Source organism: Neoarius graeffei, chromosome 12 (genome assembly GCF_027579695.1).
Source record: "Neoarius graeffei isolate fNeoGra1 chromosome 12, fNeoGra1.pri, whole genome shotgun sequence".
Taxonomy (NCBI): domain Eukaryota; kingdom Metazoa; phylum Chordata; class Actinopteri; order Siluriformes; family Ariidae; genus Neoarius; species Neoarius graeffei.
In genome coordinates this window covers 34,798,128-34,821,007 of record NC_083580.1, presented here as the reverse complement: position 1 = coordinate 34,821,007, position 22,880 = coordinate 34,798,128, and the positions used below count along the sequence as shown (strand labels likewise).

At 43.0% G+C, this 22,880-nt stretch overlaps 1 protein-coding gene across 3 annotated transcripts in view; it reads right to left on the bottom strand.

Moving 5' to 3' along the window:
- Positions 1-22,880, bottom strand: part of chm (CHM Rab escort protein) — a 377,848-nt gene that overhangs the window by 7,545 nt on the left and 347,423 nt on the right. For 2 of the 3 annotated variants that reach the window (XM_060935797.1, XM_060935798.1), the window contains one exon: positions 10,567-10,724. The exons of the other annotated variant lie outside the window; for it this stretch is intronic. In XM_060935797.1, the coding sequence (XP_060791780.1) occupies positions 10,567-10,724 (158 nt within the window). The remainder of the gene's footprint in view (positions 1-10,566; positions 10,725-22,880) is intronic. 3 annotated transcript variants of the gene reach the window in all.

Genomic DNA, 22,880 nt, shown 5'->3' with positions numbered 1-22,880 from the left:
AGAATAAAGGCAGCGGTTAATCCTTGTCTCACCCACTCTCTGATTTTGGGGACTGATTGGCCAAGATTCAAAGGATTAATGGAACACATAGTAGGGGGTGGGTCCTGCATTAGTCACGGGGAGATCCTGGTGTGGCATTGACCAGGGAAGCTGTTACAGAGCCGTCAATGTCAGCATTGTGTCAGGGCGATACAAGGAGTGAGGAGCAGCTCGCCCCTCCTCCCTCTCTCGGGGATTCCCTTGAGGATTTCCCGTTAGAGCAGTCATGAGATGAGGCGTCATGCGTTTGACCAAGTGAGAGTAATCGATGGTCAAACTCTCCAGCCAAACGTGACACTGGCCTTCCTGTATTTCGCTATTATTAAGAATAGGTTGTACCGAGTGACACAGGACACTCAAACCGGTGAACAGTTAACCCAATTGCTAATCCCTAAGAGCCGCAGGGAACTCGTGTTCCATGCAGCTCACTTTAATCCCATGGCCGGACACTTAGGGCAGGATAAGACACTAGCCTGAATAATGGTCCAGTTCTATTGGCCAGGGATTCGCGGGGACATTCGTCGGTGGCGTGCGGCGTGCCGCAAATACCAGTTAGTAAATCCTGTGGCCACTCCAAAAGTGCCTTTGCACCCTCTCCCTCTAATCGAGACCCCCTTTGAGAGAATTGGTATGGATCTCGTCAGGCCATTAGATCAGTCATTACGTGGATATTGCTTTATTTTAGTGTAGCGGTTCGTGTAGAAGGGAGGAGCACAGAAGACGGCAGGACAGAGCTAAGTTTCGTAATCTTTTTTATTTTACACACTTTTCAGTGGTCTCTCAAACACACAGACAGACACTCGCGCACACACACATCGGGTGTCTGGTTCGGGAGAGGGATCCTCTGCTCTCTGCTCTCCCTCCTTATATAGGGCGCGGTCACTGGGAAGACACACAAACACAGGTTAATTGCTCTCAGGTGTAGTGATTCTGCCACTCACCTTCCCTGACTCCGCCCTCCTGTCACAGACCGGCGCTTGACCACGCCCCCGCTGCCACATTTAGTCCTAGTGGACTATGCAACATAATATCCAGAAGCAGTGCCTCTCCGTAATATCTCCACATGCAGTATGGCGCTCTTCTGTGTTATCTCCCAGGTTAGGATTCTGAAAGAAATCCTGACAGACCAAGGCACTACATTTATGTCACACACTGCAGGAGTTGTATGAGTTGTTGGGAATTAAATCTATCCGCACCAGCATTTTTCACCCAGAAATGGACGGTTTAGTGGAGTGCTTTAACCAAACCCTCAAAAATATAGTTCAGAAATTTGTAAGTGAGGATGCATGTAATTGCAATAAATGGCTCAAGCCCCTGTTATTCGCAGTACGACAGGTCCTGCAAGCCTCCATGGGATTTTCCCTGTTTGAATTATTGTATGGGTGAAAGCTGCACGGCATTTGAGACGTGCTGCAAGAAAATTGGAAGGAGGAACCTTCACCTAGTAAAAACAAAATTCAATACGTTCTCGACCTGCGTGCAAAGCTCTACACCCTTATGCACTTAACTCAGGAGAATTTGTGACAGGCACAAGAATGTCAAGACCAGCTGTACGACGGGTACACGCCTTAGGGAATTCACGCCAGGAGACAAAGTACTCATGTTAAGCCTAGGTCACAACCGGACGTACGATTTTTTGGCCGTGCGATTTTTGGCGTTTCCCAAATCGCTGCATTTTTTTGTTCGTGGAGAAAGACGCACATTGGCTGTAAGTTTGTCTTGCAACCTGAAAAAAATGTAAGCACCCATAGAGTTTGTTTGACATGACAAAGAACCTCTGCGGCCGGTCTGCGGCCAGTCTACGGCTCGAAAATCAGCACGTCACACGCACGCCCTCCGTGCGTTTCTTGCGTTTTTTGCACATAGACTGGCCATAGGAGCACGTACGGCCGGTTGTGACTTAGGCTTTAGTGCCCACGTCGAGCTCCAAATTACTCGCCAAGTGGCAAGGGCCCTTCAAGGTCACAAGGCGAATTGGGGACGTTGACTATAAGGTGAGGTGAACAGATAGGGGCAGGGCTCTGCAAATATACCACCTCAACCTATTAAAACATTGGAACAAGGGGATCCCTGTGGTGGTGTCAGTAGTTCCAGAGAAGATGGAGCTGGGGCCGGAGATAAAAACCACTAAAGTGACCACTCAAACTGCTCCGGTCCCTTGTGGAGACCTCTCACTGGCACAACTCACAGAGGGTTGCCAAGTTGCAAGAAGAATTTTCCAATGTGTTCTTGCCCCTTCCCAACCACACCCTTTTTTGTATTCGGGTAAGCGGTAAGGGCAACTATGCACCACCACTCCCGGGGCTGTTTCACTGTGGTGTTCTATGAGGCGGGTGTGGTTGGGAAGGGGCAAGAACACATTGGAAAATTCTTCTTGCAACTTGGTGTTCTATGAGGCAACTTCTTGCCTCATAGAACACCACAGTGAAACAGCCCCGGGAGTGGTGGTGCATAGTTGCCCTTACCGCTTACCCGAATACAAAAAAAAAGGTGGTTCAGGCCATGCTCAACATGGGCATAATCAAGGAGTTGCACAGTGACTGGAGCAGCCTGGTGGTCCTGGTACCCAAGACCGATGGGTCAGTCCAGTTCTGTGTAGACTACAGAAAAGTCAATGCGGTGTCTAAATTCAATGCATACTCAATGCCTCACATTGACGAGTTGCTCGATCGGTTAGGTGCTGCTCGCTTTTATTCGACACTGGACTTAACAAAGGGGTATTGGCCCTTGGCTCCTCATATCTCAAGAAAAAACAGCCTTTTCCACACCATTTGGATTACACCAGTTTGTCACGCAACAGCAAGGTGCATATTGTTGTTTTGTTGTGATGCAGACAATAAGTAAAAAAAAAAGGTCTGGAGCGTGCATAGATGTGTTCCCCCTTCGTATGAAACCCCTAAATAAGAACTGGTCCAACCAATTCACTTCATTTATTTGGGGCGCCCGCTACATTCCAGCAGCTCATGAATAAAATCCTCCATCCCCACGCCGCCTATGCGGCTGCATACCTTGATGACATAATTGTGTATAGTGATGACTGGCCACAGCACCTTGAGCACCTTAGGGCTGTCCTAGAGTCACTGAGGTGTGTGGGTCTCACAGCTAACCCGAAAAAGTGTGTGATTGGGCAGGTGAAAGTATGGTATCTGGGTTTCCACTTGGGTCACAGGCAGGTGCATCCCCAAATTGATGAGACAGCAGCAACTGCGACCTGCCTGAGGCCCAAGACCAAAAAGGGAGTGAGACAGTTCCTGGGGCTGGCTGGCCGTTATCGTAGATTCATACCTAATTATTCGGACGTCACCAGCCCGCTGACTGATCTCACTAAAAAGGGAGCACTAGATCTGGCCCAGTGGATGGAGCAGTGCCAACAGGCTTTCACCAGGGTAAAAGCTGCACTGTGTGTGTGGGGGGGCACTCTTACACTCCCCTGACTTCTCTCTCCCCTTTATTTTGCAGACGGATGCATCAGACAGGTGGCTGGGGGCTGTTTTGTCCCAGGAGGTGGAGGGTGAGGAACATCTCGTGCTGTACATTAGCCATAAGCTCTTGATGCGTGAATAAGTATAGCACCATCGAGAAAGAGTGCCTAGCCATCAAGTGGGCAGTCCTCATCCTCCAATACTACCTGCTGGGGCACCCTTTCACCCTCAGTTTGGACCACGTGCCCCTCCAGTGGCTCCACTGCATGAAAGATGCCAATGCGCGGATCACCCGTTGGTATCCTGCCCTCCAGCCATTTAAATGCGAGATGGTCCACAGGCCAGGGGCGCAGATGGTAGTGGTGGACTCTGAGTAGTGAGTGAGTGAACGAATGAAGCTGGAAAGTGACAGTCATAAAAATAAAAGTGTGTACACATCATCTCCCGCCTGCCATGCTTCACTACTCCACCCACATCAGGGCTTACTACACAGACCATCTTATCCAGAGCGATGTGTCCACCACTGGTGGTGGTGGTGGTGGTGGGGGGGAAGTCCGCTGCAGGCCGGCCAGCTCCCCGGCCTGAGTCAGGCGGTGGGGGTATGTGGGCAGTGGGGGCGTGGCCAAGTGTCAGTTTGTGAATGGAGGGCAGGGTCAGGGAAGGTGAGTGGCAGAGTCAACGCACCTGTTGTCAATTAATGTTGTGTGCGTTTGTTGCAGTGACAACAGGGGGTAGAAAAGCAGGGAGAGCGTGAAGAGAAGGGAGTTCTCCCGACCAGAACACGTGTGTGTCTGAGTAGTGAGCGAGTGAACAAATGAAGCTGAAAAGCAACAATCATAAAAATAAAAGTGTGTACACATCATCTCCCATGCTTCACTACTCCACCTGCATCAGGGCTTACTACACAGACGCTCTTATCCAGAGCGATGTACGACATACCCAGAGCAGTCTGGGAAGCAGTTTGTGGGCTAGGTGCCTTGCTCAAGGGCACTTCGGCCATTCCTGCTGCTCCAGGGAATTGACCTGGCAACCTTTTGGTCCCAAAGTTACTTCTCTAACCATTAGGCCATGGCTTCCCATTTGAGCCTTATGGATCATCATTCATCATATCAAAAATCTGAAAAACTATTTAGGTTCTGGTCAGCCTCCTAATGCTATCTTCCAAATTTCATGGGCCCAATCCCAATTCCCCCCACTTCGCCCTAACACTTGGCCCGACCCCTCTTGTTTTGCGCACTCCAGCATAAGGTAAGGTGTCCCATTTCTTTTGGGGTTCAAGGAGTATTGGTCATCTAGCCCTTGAAATGGAGCGTTTTCAGATGTAAACTCCAAACGGACTCAAAGAAGAAAATTCCCAGAATACTTTGTGAATTGAGGCAGTGTAACATACAACATGGCTACCGGTGCAAGGAAAGAACTCCATAAATGTTCTATATTTTCACAAATAATTGTACAAGATTTTTTAAAAATCCATCAGAATCCATTAGTTTGCAGATACCAAGGACTTTGTATTCAGACCGTTCTAACAAGCATTTCAGAAAAATCACTATTCACAATGTCAATAGCAGTGTTTCTCAACCACTGGGTTGAAGCACCATCTAGTGGGCTGCAATTCTTTTTGTTAAAGTTCAAGCTAATTTTTAATCATAGTAGGTTACAACTGCTGGGTTGCATCCAACATCACATCCGCCTCATTAAGCTACGGTCACACTACAGCTCGTGATGGGTTATCGATGAAAATGAGGCATTGTGGTGGTGATATACATGTGAGCTAAAAGTTGTGGTCACACAGTACGTGAACACTTAACTGTTGCGCCTTTGTGCGCTTGAGCCTGGCGCAGCTCGAGCGGTCACGCTTGCTCACGGAGCACATTGTGTGCGCACTTGTGACCCAGTCATTATAGGAAACACCTGATACTGAGTGCAAATCAGCACGCACAGATACGGATGCTGTTTTTACAAAGGCTTTGCGAAGTATCATCATTATTATGGTCACGTTTGTTTCTAGTTGTTTATAATGCTGTTTAAATACTCTGCTTTCTGTTTTGCTTTTGTAAATATCATGCCTGTTACTAAACACTCTTCCTGCACTTAGATCCATCTACTGCCGTCTATCTTGTAATGTCCTGATCCCCAGATCTTTAACCCAGACACACATAAAAAGTTGTATGCCTCCACACTCTTCCAGGTTATCATCTGTCTGTCTGTGTAGAACAATGTATGCAGCACCAGGTAACTTGAGATTTCAGGGAACTCAACTGATGGATCATTTTCCAACTCATAATGAATGAATGAATGACTTTATTTAAACATAAGTTGATCAGCAGAGCTGGTAGGGTCGTGCATGTACAGATACAAATAATTACAAACACAGTAGAATAAAAATATACACAATCTTTAAAAAAAACTTAAATTTGTCAATTATCTGTTAATTATCTTCACATTAAGTTAATTAATAGTATGCATAACTATTGTCTTTGTATTTAGTTACGGCTATAATAGGATCAAAATTTATTCTACTAACGTCAAATTTAGCTAGTAAATTTTTCTTTCATAGGAAAAATCCTTTTTTGTTAACGTGTAAGGATCTATCCCATTGAATGGTTTCTATATCCACTTCTTTTGAGTGTACTTCTTGGTTTTAATAACTTGCTTGTTTGCTGTACACAAACATGGCAATAAGTTATATCATGTTAATCAACCAGACTCCACTTTTGGATCATTAATCCCTTCTGACTGAGAATGCCCTGCATGCATGGCTTTATGTTTGCTTCTGGCACATCCGTACAGTTTTAAATACATATAATACCTACAAACACAAAAGCTTGTTTTTATTGCATTTATTTAATTCCTGGGCTCCCATCTGTAACAGGGAGTGATGTTGCATCCCATTAATAAACTTTATAATAGATTATTAGATTCTAATAGAATAGATAAGCCAAAATATTTGGGGATCTTTTTTAATGGGCCCCAAATCGTTACAAGTATGAATAGGTGGGCCTCGAAGCAGAAAAGGTTGCGAACCCCTGGTGTAAACAATGATTTGTGAGTAACAATACAGTTATTTATCATCATGTCCTGTGTTTGAAGCTTGAAAAATTATCCAGAAGCATTTACCTGCTCATCTGATACAGTGCAAGGCAGAAATGTATTTGGGCAGGACTGAAATAGCGGAGGTGTAATGGTTTTATGTTTGCTTCATGCTTCCTGACTATTGTCAATAGATTAAGTTGTGCCAGCATTGTGGAAAACTCGATCTGGAATCCCTCCTTTATTTATAAACAAAATTATTTCAAATTATTATTATTTTTTAATCACTCTCATATGCTTATAAAATAGCAAGAAAGATTTGTGAGGGTATAGCTCATGTCTTGTTTGATTTATGTCCCTTATTTTTGAAGTCTTTGCTCTTCTTTTTTTTGTTCTGATCTATGCAGATTGATTTAGAAATTACACTTAAAAAAAAAAAATAAATCCTCCATATTTTATTTCCCCCTTTATGTATGCTAATTTATATAATCTCTGTATGTTCTTTAATGTTTGTTCAATAAAAAGTAAATAAATAAAAACACTGTCTGGAATGTGAATACCTCGTCACTGGTGTATTACCAGGGTTTCCTCAAAGGATCATAGCGTAGCAGCCCTGCTATGCTTAATTTATTGACCGATATGCTTAATGATATGCTGCTACCCATTAAACCACTGCTGCAACACTTACAAATTTAGGCCTACCAGGGATCTCAGTAACTCAGAAATTGTGCATTTTTATGCACAAAAATGCTAAATAAAATCCCACTCCTTGGAATGAGGTATCAATCAGCTCACTCACAGAGGGATCTCTACGTATTTAAAGGCCATAGGCAATGGTTTTCAATTTATGCACATTTGAAACTTTATGTGTTAAAAAACCCTGTGTAATTTTCTTATGGTCCCAAGAAGTATTGTTAATAAGTAATAATTAAAATAAGTTAGAATAAGTTAGCGTGGATCGCGGAGAATTTCTGCTCGGTGATTTTCGTGACCACTCGGCATGTGACGTCATTCATGGCAAACAAATTGCTTGAGTTGAGTCCACTTCTGTTTATTTGCATTGCCGTTTGACTTGAGTGCAGACGTGCATTCGGGAATTTCCAAAGAGAAACCATGCCTTATTGTTGTGTGGTGAACTGTAACAACGGGACCGGTTGAGGAAGAAGTTTTTACCTTTTTTCGAGAGAGGAGAAGAGGCGGAGAGAGTGGATTGTGCACGTGAAGTGAGAGGGTTGGCTTTTGCCGAGAGAGGAGAAGAGGCGGAGAGAGTGGACTGTGTGTGTGAAGTGAGAGGGCTGACAGCCGGGTAAGAATCCCCATCTGTTGGAGAGTTTAGGTGTCAGTGTCAGACAGAGAAGGCTCAAACCTGACACTGTTCCGACAAAATTCGAACACAAAATCAAGCAGTCAAAGAAGAAACGGACCAGCAACGCTCAAGCAAAAAGGAGAAGATTGGAGGTAAACATTTGTACCTTTGCTTGCAATTGACAAGTCAAGAATCCTAAGGGATCCTCTACAATCATTGTGGAAATGAGACAAAAGGGATATTTCCTTGCTTAGAATACAGTACGCTATAAATAGTATAATGCTGCGAATGGCAGGCTAATGTGGCCTACCGGTGCACTGTCAAGTAATCGTTACCTATATCCACTAAGGAGGGCAGTTTAATTATTCTTCAAAAGGGCACTTATTTAGTATTACGACGAAAGTAAGAATTCATCATAACTACCAGGATAAATCATTTGGGCGTGAGTCTTGTTGAGGTCCAGGGTCACTGCGACCAGAGCTGGCCGAGTCGCTGTCCGATTCCGAGGCCGCACGGTCAAACCAGTGAGCCACATTCACCGATTGCTTCGCAATGGCCATAGGCTCATACATATATGGTTTCACCTCTCGATATTCAATTTGGATGCTCCCAGTCTGTTTGGCTTGAATGACGTCACGACGACTGTCCCCTGTCGGTAAAAGTGCGCATAAGTGAGATGTAAACAAACCTTCGGAACTTGCGCAAACCAGTATATTTTACTGTTTTATTCAATTTTAGGGAGCAAATTAGACACCAGAAAGATTGAATTTGCTTTTTGGGTCGTTCTTCTAGAAAAAAGTTGATATTCTACGTTCCACCTCCGACCCTTGCCTATGACCTTTAAAGTGTCAGAGTTCTGTACCATTCCTCAGTTCTCTACCATTCTTTAGTAGTCACAACTTGTTTAGCGGATGTGTGTGAGCTCAAGCTAAGAAGCGGCATGGTGGTGCATTGGTTAGCAATGTTGCCTCACACCAAGATGATTCTGGGTTCGAACCTCACGACCGACAGGGGCCTTTTTGTGTGGAGTTTGCATGTTCTCCCCGTGTCTGCATGGGTTTCCTCCAAGTGCTCTGGTTTCCCCCACAGTTCAAAGACATGCATATTAGGTACAATGGGGCCACTGTAACCGTAGTGGTTTCCCAGCCATAATGTATGTACATATATATCTTGCTATGGCAAAGCTAAATAAATGAAAGAAGCTGGTTGACACTGAAATTCATTATCAATTCTTGTGTGCAAGTGACACCATGCTTGATGTCCCAACCCGGAAGTCCGCTATGTTAGATGATGATAACCAGGAACCAGTGCTTCACATTTCAGCTGCTGCAATGCTTTGTGATTTTCTTTTGATTTCATTGCCTTTGAAAAAAGACAATGCCTACTTTGTATGTGGGATATAATTGCGGTAATAATGCTACTCGTGACAAAGAGAAATGGTTCTTCAGAATTCCCAAAATAATTAAAAACAGTGACAAAACAGATGACGAACTGTCCAGAGAATGCCATGTGCTGTGGTTCAAAAACATAAATCCTAAGGACTTAACTGAGGAAAAAGCTAATTACACCCGTGTGTGTGGTGACCACTTTATATCTGGTAAGAGTTCATTGCTAATTAAAGCTATGTTTTCTGTTAATTAAACTGAACTTTTGAGCTTTAATACAAATGCTCTGCTTCTCACCTTGCAGGCGTACCGGCAAACCTACGTGACAAAACAAATCCAGATTGGGCACAAACACTCAAATTAGGACATGATAAGATCAAGACAAAAACTCATCTCGCAGTATCAATAAACAACAGGATAAATGAAAGATCCGCCAAGAAAGCCAGATTAGAAGCAATGCAAACCTTAGCGAGTTTGGATACACAAGGAGAACAATATGGGTCACCTTTGCCAGGTGAGATATTAGCGATGCCATTCCAGTAACCTTGTTTTACTTATGCACTTTTTGTTTTACAGACGTACCAGAGTCAAATGAAATTGTGTCTGAAACCCTCCCATCAGAGAGACACACTGAAAGTTGTTGCCAGACGGAACTCACCGGGTTACAAATATCTCAAATGGTGCAGTGCAATAGAGACATGACTGTGACTTGGTGGAACTTAAGAAAAAAATATTGGAAGCTGATTTAACTTGATAAGACTGCCAAACTATGCTGGGCCTTGTGTAATTTATCTCTATCGATTGGACTGATTTTACTTTGCCTGTGAAAAGAAAATAGAATTAGCATAAAATAGTACAACTTGCTTCGTGATGTTTTTATTGCATGCTTTTAGACTGCTTGTACTGAATTTTGTCAAAGATCTTTATTGTTTGAAATGCAAAGGTTTGTTGGGTTAATAATATAAAAACAAGAATAATAAGAATATCAAAATATGTTAATAAAATATACTACTTATGTACATGTCCTTGCATTCTGGATTTGTATATCATCCAACATAGCGGCATATGTCACACTGTTTTTGTCAGGTGGTTGCACATGAATAGTGTGTCGTGCTAATGCACAAGAAAGTATCCAGACGATTCTCACTGCCTGTAGAGGTATTAGTGAAATGGCTTAAATAGTAGTGAAATACCATAACTATTATACAATACATAAATACCACACACTGTGTGGGAGGAAAAAAGAAAGCAGAAAACAATGTAATGATTAAAATTTGATTTAAAATTAAAGTGGCATCATCTAGCTGTGTTTTACTGACTCCTGACTTTATCAAACTATCATAACATGTCTTCCTAGCTGTTTCATCACCCCTTGTGGACTCACCAAGTGAATGGAGTAATCATTGCCCAAGCTGTCATCAGGGCCTGTGCACACATGGACATTGCTTGGCAGATTGTAGCTGCTGTTGTCAAGACCAGATGTATCTCGCATGTTGAAGTACATCACCCACAATACCACAGGCTTCTCATTCTCCTCTGATCCTGCATATATCACAATTAAGAATACTATCTTGAGAAACCAGAGACGTATATGGCAGTTACGTAGAAGTGTTCATCAACCCTGTTCCTGATGACTTACCCTACTACAGGATTCAGTTTTGGCTAATTAGTAATGAGGAAGGCTCATTACTGTGGGGCATGTAATTTGAATTTAGCCTCGCTCTTACTAAAAAGTCAGGTATGAGAGATACTCAAGAGTGAATTTAAGTCTCAATGAACTATTTAGTTGTATATTTCAAATCATTAGATGTAGACAGTATGTTGCACACAGGTAAAACACATTATTTCTAGGGAAAGCACTGAAGTGAATAATGTACAGTGAACAGCCTTCCTCTTATTTTAGCATGCAGCAAAAACAACAACAAAAAAATACCCCACCATCATTATTTAAAATAGGAGTTTATGGAGGAGCATTTTAGCATATACTGTACAAGCACCATTATCAGAACCCAGACAGACCAAGATCAACTCATCATCTTAACACATTTGCTGAGGACAAAGCCTATGTTTTTATCAAGATATTTTAAATCACATACTTTGGCACTGCACCCAGGTATAGTGGCATGCAGATACATTTCAACCTTTCACCAGTACTCAGTTGAGTTTAAGTTGAGTTGTGAGTCAGGCAATGTGTGACTCAAATGGTACCCCCATCAGTGTCAACCAAAACATCCAAGATCACATTAATGGCTCCTTTTCACTATTACTGCAACCGTGTGAACAGATGTAATACATTTCATTGTAAATATGTGCAAGTACCGAGTTATCAACAAGTTTTGCATTTGAAATCCCACATTTACTTCACAGTCACTTATAGATCGTATTGCAGATGTTTTAATCAAGTCAAAGTAATATGACTTTTGTAATTCTTATTCTAATTCAATTGGATGCAACAAGCTATATAACTTATGTTAGCTACTTACTGAGAAAGTGGTATGTGTAACTTGGGCGTTCCAGAAATGGCTAGCTTGTTAACTATATTTGAACATACAATTTTTGAATTTTGCCATATTGGTCATTGTAGTCTTCATTTTCCTCAATAATGTTATGAACATGCAAGTGGTTATTTGATTGCCTTATTCATTTTGGTGTATTAATAATCAGTTACTGATGGTTTGCTCATGTTAATTAACATGCTCAATAATGTTAGTTATGGGAACCTTAAAAGTGTGACCCTTGCAGTTGGTGCAGGAACACTATAATTTTAGAAACTCCATTTCAAGAAAAATTGGGATATTTTCCAAAATGCAATTAAAACAAAAATCTGTGATGTGTTAATTCACATTAACCTTTATTTAATTGACAAATGTACAGAGAAAAGATTTTCAATAGTTTTTACTGACCAACTCTGCTACGGTTCTGGGGGCCTGCATCCCACCAGAACAAGGAACTGTGTAACCTTGTCGAGGTGTAGCAGCTTGTTCCGACCTGGTGTCACTGTTAGCCTGGGTCTGGTGCATGGGAGAACTGTAACCTTCGGGGGGGCTTATGACACCAGGGAGGTACTAATTAGCAGTTCCGCCTTCTCCGCAAACATCGGAGTTAGGCGTTGGGTCAGCACCCCAACCCTGTAAAACCTAAACCTGCTACAGAAACAGCAAGTGGAAATCAAAACAAGCGGCGTGAGGAAGATGGTAATGGACAAGATCCTGCAATGACGGACCCTAGTGAAAGCTGTACGGAAGCTGGGGCCCCGAGATGCCGGATTCTGAGTGCCAAGAGTGAAACAAAGATTGGAACCTGGAATGTACGAACATTATACCAGAGTGGCAAGATGGCTCAGTTACTGAGGGAGTTTGATGATGTAGGTGTAATTAATGATTATGTGTATGTAGATTGGTATTAAGTGATCAATCTTTAATAATTAAATGGATTCAATCCCACTGAATCATTTAATTTGACTCATTTGAATTGAATCCTACCATGGAATCAGTCTCATTGAATTGGTTGAAGTGAATCATTCAAATGAATCATCCAGTGAGTCATTCGGTGAATCACTCAGTGAATCAAGTGAATCATTTAGTGAATCGTTTAAAGAATCAATTGAAGAATCGTTTAAAATTTGATAATTCAAATTTATCACTTACCAAACTGCATCTAATTATTCATACACCTTAAGAGTTCTTTTGCGATGTGGGCGACTTCAAAAGTATTTAGAACAGCAGATAGACACCACACAATTTCAATAATAATGAAGTTTATTATAAAAAGATAAAAAAAAAGGAAATTAATAAAAAAACGGAAAAATAAGAATTTAATAATTGAATGGCAACAGAATGAAACCTTTATAACAGAGTAGGTCTCTGTGTATGTGTGTGTGTGTGGGTGTAGCCGAATGATTAGCTATATGGCTACACTAGACACCATGTGGTCGTGGCCTAAGGCCACGTGTTTAGCTTTGTGGCTAACAGACAAAGAGGCTAGGCCTAGTGGTGATTAGCTTTGTATGCTAACTAGACAAAGAAAAGCTAGGCCTAGTGAACTATGTGTGTCAAAAACCAGAAATTAATGATTAAAATACATTCAAACAGTCATCTGTAGTTTATATGGCTTTAAATGTAAACAGGAGAATTACTATCAAGGTTGAATTAAACTTAGGACTTATGGTATTTATCTAATACTGATACAGAGGAGTGTTGGCTCCTGTGGCTAACTCCACGTGTTTGTGGGGGAGGAGTTAAGACCCCCCCAGGAATGTGGTCGTACCAGGCAGAGCCAAGGTGATATTTATCTAATCTGAGATCCAGAGGACCTTGTGTTTAAGAACAAAGGGAGAGGAGGAGGGGCTCTTCCTAAGCATGCAAAGGCCCTTTTTGGAGGCAAAACATTCTGAAATCTTAATGAGGTCACAATATGACTGAGTTAAATGAAATTAGAATGTTAGGAGAGACAGAGAACATACTAAACTTATTGATTAACCAAATTAAAATCAATAGTACCAAATAATAGAGAATCAACAATAATACAGTGTGCACACTTATTCCTGAATATAACTTCACACTTAGTGAATTAATTACTGTCTAGACTAATATTATTTTGCCCAGTGCCAGCCTTAATTAAAAAGTCTCGCCTTTCTGTAGAAAGCGGAGAATCTCTGACGAATCAGATGTTCACAGGAGCCTGGAGAGGTTCTTTGGAGAAGCTTCGCAGTTCGTGAGGAGAAAAACTCTGTGCACGAGTCTAAAGAAGTGGAACCCGCCGTTCTTCTTTAAAACTCAGTAAACTGCTTTCCCTTGCAGTTGCGCGCTCTTAAAAGAAAATGGAGGAAAAACCGGTTTTTAACTCGTTTGAGTTGAAGCTCGCGTGTTTCCGGTATCTGCCGTGATCAGGAGCAGACACAGAGAGGAAATCGCATTGGAGCGTGTTTCGGACGGTCCAATGGTGAATCTCTTTATCTGGTCCGTCCCCTACGGAGTTCAGACGCAAAAGAGGAAGATGGCTGATTTCCAACTCTTTTTGGGAAGAAGATGGGTCGTGCAGGAGGAGCTGTGAGTGAATGGTCCCGGCCAGCGTGATGTGATCACGCAGAAGTTGGCTGGGAGTTGTAGTTCTTAGACACAAAATGGCGCATGATCCCTACAATGAGTACCAACTCAACATCCTGGGAATCAGTGAGATGAGATGGACCGGGAGCGGCAAGTTGTGTAGTGAGGGAAAGACAGTTCTCTACTCCGGACATGAAGACCAGCATCGTCGTGGAGTTGGCTTGATCTTGGACAAGGAAGCCTCCAGAGCACTTACTGGGTGGAAGCCAGTCAACGATCGCATCATCACAGCACGTTTCCAGTCAAGACATGGAAAAACAACCATCGTTCAGGTGTATGCACCAACTGATGATGCAGAGGACAGTGTTAAGGACCAGTTCTACGAACTGCTTCAAGACACCTTTGATGGTGTCCCCAACCATGATGTAAAAATACTAATGGGTGACTTCAATGCTCAAATCGATAGCAGTAGACAAGGTTTTGAGGGTGTAATTGGACCGTTTGGGTCGGCACTAAAGACCAGTGACAACGGAGAACGTCTTCTGTTCTTCTGTAACTTGAATAGCCTTAGTATTAGTAACACCTTCTTCCAACACAAGTTGATACATAAGAAAACTTGGAGATCACCAGATGGGACAATTAACAATGAAATTGACTACATCTGCATCAGTCAACGTTGGAAGTCTGCACTTCTCGATGTTAGAGTGTACAGGGGCGCAGATGTGAGTTCAGACCACCATCTTCTGGGAGCAAAGCTGCGGCTACGACTGAAAAAACTAACAGTAAAGAAGAAACAAAAGCCTTTCGCAACGGATAAACTTAAAGACCCCACTACCAGTGAAAAATACCGGTTAAAGCTACAGAACAGATTCCAGCTGTTGCAAGAGATGGGGCCAGACCTGGAAGATCAGTGGTCATTCTTCAGGGAAACCCTCACACAAAGTGCAGAAGAAACCATAGGGAGGAGACGTGGCTCACGAAAAGAACAGTGGATTAAGGAACATACCTGGAAGCTGATCGATGAAAGGAAGAAGATGAAGGGAGAATGAGACAGAGCTAGGTCTGAAGAAAAGAAGGAAGAAACAAAGCACCTGTACCGTGACCTTGACCGACAGGTAAAGAAGAGTTGTCGTGCAGACAAGAGAGAGTGGCTAGAAAAGAAAAGCTCTGAGGCTGAGGAAGCAGCCAAGAAAAATGACGCAAGGACCCTGTACTGCATTGTTAGAGAACTCACTGGAACTTGGAACAGTTCAAGCGTACCTGTAAAGGACAAAAGTGGGAAAACTCTGCTAACTACAGAAGAACAGGACTTGCGATAGATGGAGCACTTCCAGGAAACCTTAAACCAGCCAAATCCCGACACCCTGTTTGACTTTGCAACAGAAGAACCAGCAGAGATTCTAGAGCTCTGTGAGGAACCAATCAGGAGAGAGGAAACTGCAGAAGCCATAAAAGCGCTGAAAAATAACAAGGCGGCAGGATTGGATGAGATCTCGGCAGAGATGCTCAAGTATGGTGGTGATAGCACAGTGGAGATGCTAACCAGGCTGATGAACCGCTGCTGGCAGGAGGGGCAGGTCCCCAGGGACTGGCAAGACGGCGTGATTGTGAAGCTCCCAAAGAAAGGAGACCTCTCGGACTGCAACAACTGGCGGGGCATCACCCTACTCTCAATCCCTGGGAAAGTGTTCTGCGCAGTGCTTCTCAGAAGACTGAAGAAAGCTGTTGACGGCAAGCTGAGAGAGGAACAAGCTGGGTTCCGCAGTAACCGCTCCTGTATAGAACAAATCTTCACTCTCCATAACATCATTGACCAATGTCTTGAACACCAAACACCACTAGTATTAAATTTCATCGATTTCAAAAAAGCCTTTGACAGTATTCACAGGGCGTCCCTCTGGAATATTGCTGCCTCTTATGGGATACCAGAACAGTTTGTTAACATCTTCAAGAGTCTTTATGCAAACTCAAGATGCTGCGCCAGGACAGAGGGAGGAACAACAGAATTCTTCGACATTGTCACGGGTGTCAGACAAGGATGCATCCTTTCCCCTTTCCTTTTCCTTTTGACCATAGACTTTGTCCTGAAAAAGACTACAGAGGATGGTAGAGAAGGAGTGAGGTGGAAGGAGGGAGAGAAACTGGCAGACCTTGACTTTGCGGATGATCTAGCCCTGCTGTCTGAGAACAACCAGGATCTACAGCACCTCACAACGAAGCTAGAATGGTTTGCTGGGAAAGTTGGGCTGAGGATCAGCATAGAGAAGACCAAGGCAATGGAAGTGGGAGACAATGCTGATCAACCACTGCTGAGTATCAGTGTGTATAACAAACAAGTCGAAACAGTGGACCAGTTCACCTACCTTGGCAGCGTGGTTAGCAACAGTGGTGAGGTGGAACCTGACATCAGCTGTAGACTAGGAAAAGCAGCTGCAGTGTTTTGAAGGATGCGCATCATCTGGGCAACCAATGCCATTGATCTGGACACCAAACTACGCCTGTACAACAGCATAGTCCTACCTACAGCAATATATGCAAGTGAAACATGGAAGTGCACAGCTAAATTAACCAAGAAGCTGGATGTGTTTCACCAGAGGAACCTGAGAAGAATCTTGAAAGTAAGGTGGCAAGATCACATTACAAATGACGAGATTCTCAGAAGGGCGAAGACCAAACCACTGAGGGACATTATAATAGGCAAGAGGATGCAACTGGCAGGTCATATCCTACGCCTACCAAGTCAGCGCCACTCAAAGAATGCCATGACCTGGGTGCCATCAGGTGGCAGAAGGAAGAGAGGTCGGCCAAAAAACACCTGGCGAAGAACTTTTCAAGAAGACCTGAAAAGAGCAAATATAACCTGGGAAGAGGCTGAGGAAGCAGCAGCCACGAGATCCAGATGGAAGCTTGCTGCCCAATGTGCCTGTAGGCACAGGAGGACCTAAGTCTAAAGTTACTGACCAACTTATTTGCATTTTGTAAATATAAACAAAGTTAGAATTTGATACCTGCAACACACTCAAAAAAGTTGGAAAAAAGCAAAATAAGACTGAAAGGTTGAGAGAATATTCAAATAATACCATTAGCAGGTTAATTGGTAACAGGTGAGAGTATCATGAATGGGTACAAAAGGAGCAACCGCCAAAGGATCGGTATTTGCAAGCAAGGATGGGTCATGGCTCCCAACTTTGTGCCAAAATTCATGATAAAATTGTTTGTCAATTCAAAAATAGCATTTTTCAAAATTTACAGTACATAATATTGTGAAAAAATTCAGGGAATTCAGAGACATCTCAGTGCGTAAAGGGCAAGGTCGGAAATCACTGTTGAATGTGTGTGACCTTCAAGCCCTCAGGCGGTACTGCCTGAGAGACAGTCATGCTAATGTGACAAATATAACCATATGGGCTCATAAGCACTTCGGAAAACCATTGTCATTTATCACGGTGCACCGCTGCAGCCAGAAACGCAACCGGAAACCGTATTATGCAAAGAAGAAGCCATTCATCAAAACTTGATCAGGCAACTGAATGCTTAGAGTCAATGTTCCGCAATACTTTAGATAATGTAGCTCCACTTAAAAGGAATATGATTAGAGAGAAAAAATTAGCACCCTGGTATAATGGTGACACTCGCACTTTAAAACAGACCATTCGAAAATTGGAATGTAAATGGCGTCAAACAAAATTGGTAATGTTAAAACTAGCTTGGAAGGAGAGCTTCCTGAAGTATAGAAAAGCTCTTAGTGCTGCTAGATCAACATACCTCTCCTCCCTAATAGATGATGATAAAAATAGAAGAAGAAAGAAGAAACCTTTATTTGTCACATGCACACTTCAAGCACAGTGAAATTCATCCTCTGCATTTAACCCATCTGAAGCAGTGAACACACACGCACACACCCAGAGCAGTGGGCAGCCACACTAGAGCGCCCAGGGAGCAGTCAAGGGTTAGGTACCTTGCTCAAGGGCACTTCAGCCCAAGGCCGCCCCACATTAACCAAACTGCATGTCTTTGGACTGTGGGGGAAACTGGAGCACCCGGAGGAAACCCACGCAGACACAGGGAGAACATGCAAACTCCACACAGAAAGGCATTCACCGGCCGCTGGGTTCGAACCCGGAACCTTCTTGCTGTGAGCCGACCGTGCTAACCACTACACCACCGTGCCGACCACACCACCCAGGAAAAAGACCACTATAGACACATGTACACCGACAGTATGTAGTAGAATTTGTGAATTTTTTCAATGATAAAATTGAAAATATCTGACAAAAAATTCAAACTACTAATTTAAGGCCTGACAATTTAAGTAACCCTGCAGTTAACAATATAACTATCAGATTAGCAATTAGAATGTTTTACTCCCCTTAGAGAATTTGAACTAATTTCATTAATCTTTGTATCAAAATTCTCAACTTGTGTACTAGATCCCTTACCTATACGAATCTTCAAACAGATAACACCTGAAGTAATTGAACTGCTTCTAAAAATTATAAATTCTTCTCTTAGGATTGGTTATGTACCCAAATCCCTTAAACTTGCAGTTATCAAACCCTTGATTAAAAAACCTGACATCAATACCTGCCAGCTGTCCAATTATTGGCCAATATCAAACCTCCCCTTTATCTCAGAGATCCTAGAAAAAGCTGTGGCACAGCAGTTATGCTCATATTTACATAGGAATAACATCCATGAAATGTATCGGTCAGGATTTGGACCTCATCATAGCACAGAGACAGCACTGGTTAAAGTAGTAAATGACCCACTGTTGGCATACGATCAGGGCTGTGTCTCGCTGCTTGTTTTGCTTAACCTTAGTGCAGCATTTGATACCACTGATCATTCCATTCTTCTGGATAGACTAAAAAATGTTGTGGGAGTTAAGGGAACAGCCCTCTCCTGGCTCAGCTCTTATTTAACTGATCGCTATCAGTATGTTGATGTAAATGGTGATTTTTCTGGACATAACGAGATAAAGTTTGGTGTTCCACAAAGTTCTGTCTTGGGTCGACTGCTTTTTTCTTTATATACTGTATGTTACCTCTGGGTGATATTATTCGAAAGCATGGTATCAGTTTCCACTGTTATGCTGATGACACACAGTTGTATGTTTCTGCAAAACCAGACGAGAGACACCAACTTAATAGAATTGAGGAATGTGTCAAGGACATTAGACATTGGATGTTTATGAACTTCCTTCTGTTTCACTCTGAAAAGACAGAAGTACTTGTACTAGGACCACATGCAGCTAGAAGCAGGGTTTCTGATGACACAGTGACTCTGGTTGGCCTTTCTGTTTCTTCACGTGCAGCCATAAAAAGACCTCAGCGTGATTGTTGACCCCAGTCTTTCATTTGAAACTCATATTGATAACATTACCCAGATAGCTTTCTTTCATTTCAGAAATACTGCTAAGATAAGAAATTTAATGTCATGACACAATGCAGAAAAACTAGTTCATGCTTTTGTTACCTCTAGGTTGGATTATTGTCATGCCTTACTGTTTAGATGTTCCAATTTGTATAAACAAGCTCCAGTTAGTTCAAAATGCAGCAGCAATAGTCCTTACTAGAACTAGAAAATACGACCACATCACCACACTGCATCGGTTCCCAATCAAATTTCGTACTATTTATAAAATACTACTATTGACCTTTAAAGCATTAAATGGTCTTGCACCACAGTACTTGAAAGAACTTCTGGTCCTTTATGACCCGCCATACCAGATCAAAAGGTGCAGGCTATCTGCTGGTACCTCATATAGTGAAGGCTACATCAGGGGGCAGAGCCTTTCCTTACAAAGCCTCACAGTTATGGAGCAGCCTTCCAAGTAGTGTTCGGGACTTGGACACAGTCTCAGTGTTTAAGTTGAGGCTGAAAACGTATCTATTTAGTAAAGCCTTTTGTTAATTTTACTAGGTAAAGGAGTAGATCTGGAGGGCCCTCAGGCATAGAGTGTTTTGGTAAACTGGGATGTATGGATGCTGTCAGCCCCCCACTCACTTGCTCACTTGAGTTTGTTGATGGTGTAGTGGCTGGCTGCTTTATTTTATTTATTTTATTTTTATTTATTTTGAGGATAACCCCTTGAGATGTGGCATCCCGGGGCGCCCTCATGCCTGTGTTACCTTCTGGCTCTCCCCTTTTAGTTATGCCATCATAGTTAGTTTTGCCGGAGTCCCTGCTTGCACTCAGTGCAAAATGTATATTGTTCTTACTCATCAGGTGACATCGGGCATACCTAACAACCTGTGTTCTCTCTCTCTATCCCCCCCAAACCCTGTCTGTCCTTCTGAGTTACATGTCAATCCTGAGATTGAGATGCTGACCTCTTCTGCTCCATCCTGATGCCCTACTTCTGGTTGGAGTCTCATCACATCACTCCTGTGGAGGACGACCCCATATGGACAGTTGAAAGTTGCACTTGGAAGATGCTCTGGACACTTACAGTAATGCTTTTATGGCTGAGGATTACAGTTGACTTGCTAACTTTAGGACTGCAGTTGTCATGAACAGTTTTGCACTTAAGTTTCCATCATTGAACCGTTTATAACTTCAACAAAACAGACTTCATGTTAAAACTCTTAAAATGTTATAATCATGCTATCTGTTACCACCCATATGAGGATGGGTTCCCTTTTGAGTCTGGTTCCTCCTGAGGTTTCTTCCTCATGTCGTCTGAGGGAGTTTTTCCTTGCCACCATTGCCACAGGCTTGCTCATTGGGGATAGACTAGGGATAAAATTAGCTCATGTTTAAAGTCACGAAAATTCTGTAAAGCTGCTTTACGACAATGTCTATTGTTAAAAGTGCTATAAAAATAAATTTGACTTGACACTGCCAAAGTCACATGGATATTCTTAAGTTCTAGTTGTGGTGGACAAATTTTCTAGGTGGGTGGAAGCATTCCCCACAAGACAGAGTACAGCCACCCACACTGCAAAAGTGTTGGTCAAAGACATCATTCCTCGCTGGCTCCCCAAACCTGTGGATTCAGACCAAAGAATCCACTTCATGGGCACAGTCTGCAAAGAAGTGTCAAGATGCTAGACATGGAATGGAAGCTCCACTACCCTCATCATCCTCAATCATCAGGAATGGTAGAAAGAATGAATTGAACTATCAAAGAGAGACTGTCCAGAGGCATCCATCAGGAAGGGCCCTCATGGTCAGAGGCACTTCCCATAGTGCTATGCAGTATAAGTGCCACCCACAACAAAGATATTGGGCTCAGCCCCTATGAAATTACAGGCAGACCCATGTCCTTGCCAGGAACAATGGATGTGTGTACTACTGATGTCCTGATTAGTGATGCGTTGTTCAAATACTGTTCTCAACTTACATACTCAATTCAGACAGCGAGAAAGCAAGTGATTGACGCTTGGACCTTGCCTGGACCCGGTGGACACAGCCTGGTACCAGGACAGTGGGTTCTGATCTCCAAGCCACAACACTTGCAAACACCATTCAAACCAAAGTTTGAAGGACCCTCTCAGATTATCCTTGCCACTGAGGCAGCAGTAAAAGTCAAAGGGAGGGCTTCCAGGAAGATGGCGGACGGGTTAGTAGCACCCAAGTCGGTAGAAATAAATCCACTCAATTTGAGTAACTCGACATACAATTGTCATAAACTTTGAGATGAGTGGTCACCGAAGCCGGAGAAACACTAAAATCTCAAAGAAAACTCGAGAACAGTCTACAAAAGAAGAGGTCTCCGACGAAAGTGAACCTGAAAGTGAAGCGTCAGAGAAAATGGATCACGCCAAAACACTGAAAGCTGGACTTGCTAGCATCAGCAGTGATATACGGGACCTCAAGCAAGACTTCCATAAAGAGCTGACAACATTTAAAGACGAACTCAAAGGTGAAAGGAAACTAGAAATCGCTCCCTTAAGACAAGACACAGAGCGAAAGCTTACAGAAAATCTCAAAGAACTTAGGGAGCAGAAGACGAGCATAACTGAGGCACAGGCTCGCATAGTGGAGTTGGAGGAGTACAAGATAGAGACAAGCGGTCTCCTAACAAAACTAACCAAACAGACACGCCAGATGCAAGACAAACTAACGGACCTTGAAGCGAGGTCTCGGCGAAATAATGTCAGGATTTTTGGATTGCCTGAGGACACCGAAGGAAGCTCCATTACAGACTATTGAGACCAACTTCTTATAAAAGAGCTGGAACTACCCGAAGGAACCAATCTACAAATCCAACGTGCCCACAGAGCCCTCACACTAAAACCAGGTCCGGGCAGTGCTCCGAGAGCAGTAGTGGTTAACTTTCTCAAGTTTGAAACTAAGGAGATGGTCCTACAGAACATCTGGCAGAAGAAGGGGATACAGGTGGGCAACAAGAAAATCCAATTTGACCATGATTACCCCATCGAAATCATTCAAAAACGCAAAACATATCTGGGTGTCAAGAGAGCACTGAAAGAAAAAGGGATCCGTTTTCAGACCCCATTCACGAAAATAAGAATCCATTGGAACAACGGTGTTGAGAGCTATGACAACGCAAGGGATGCAGTGCAGGACATGAGAGCAAGGGGATTAACTGTGGATGTACCGGATGTGGACGCGGGGCGAGCGGAGGAGATGACTCAAGGTGCTCCGGGATGGCAGCAAGTGGGAGACGGCAAATCAAAGCAGGATA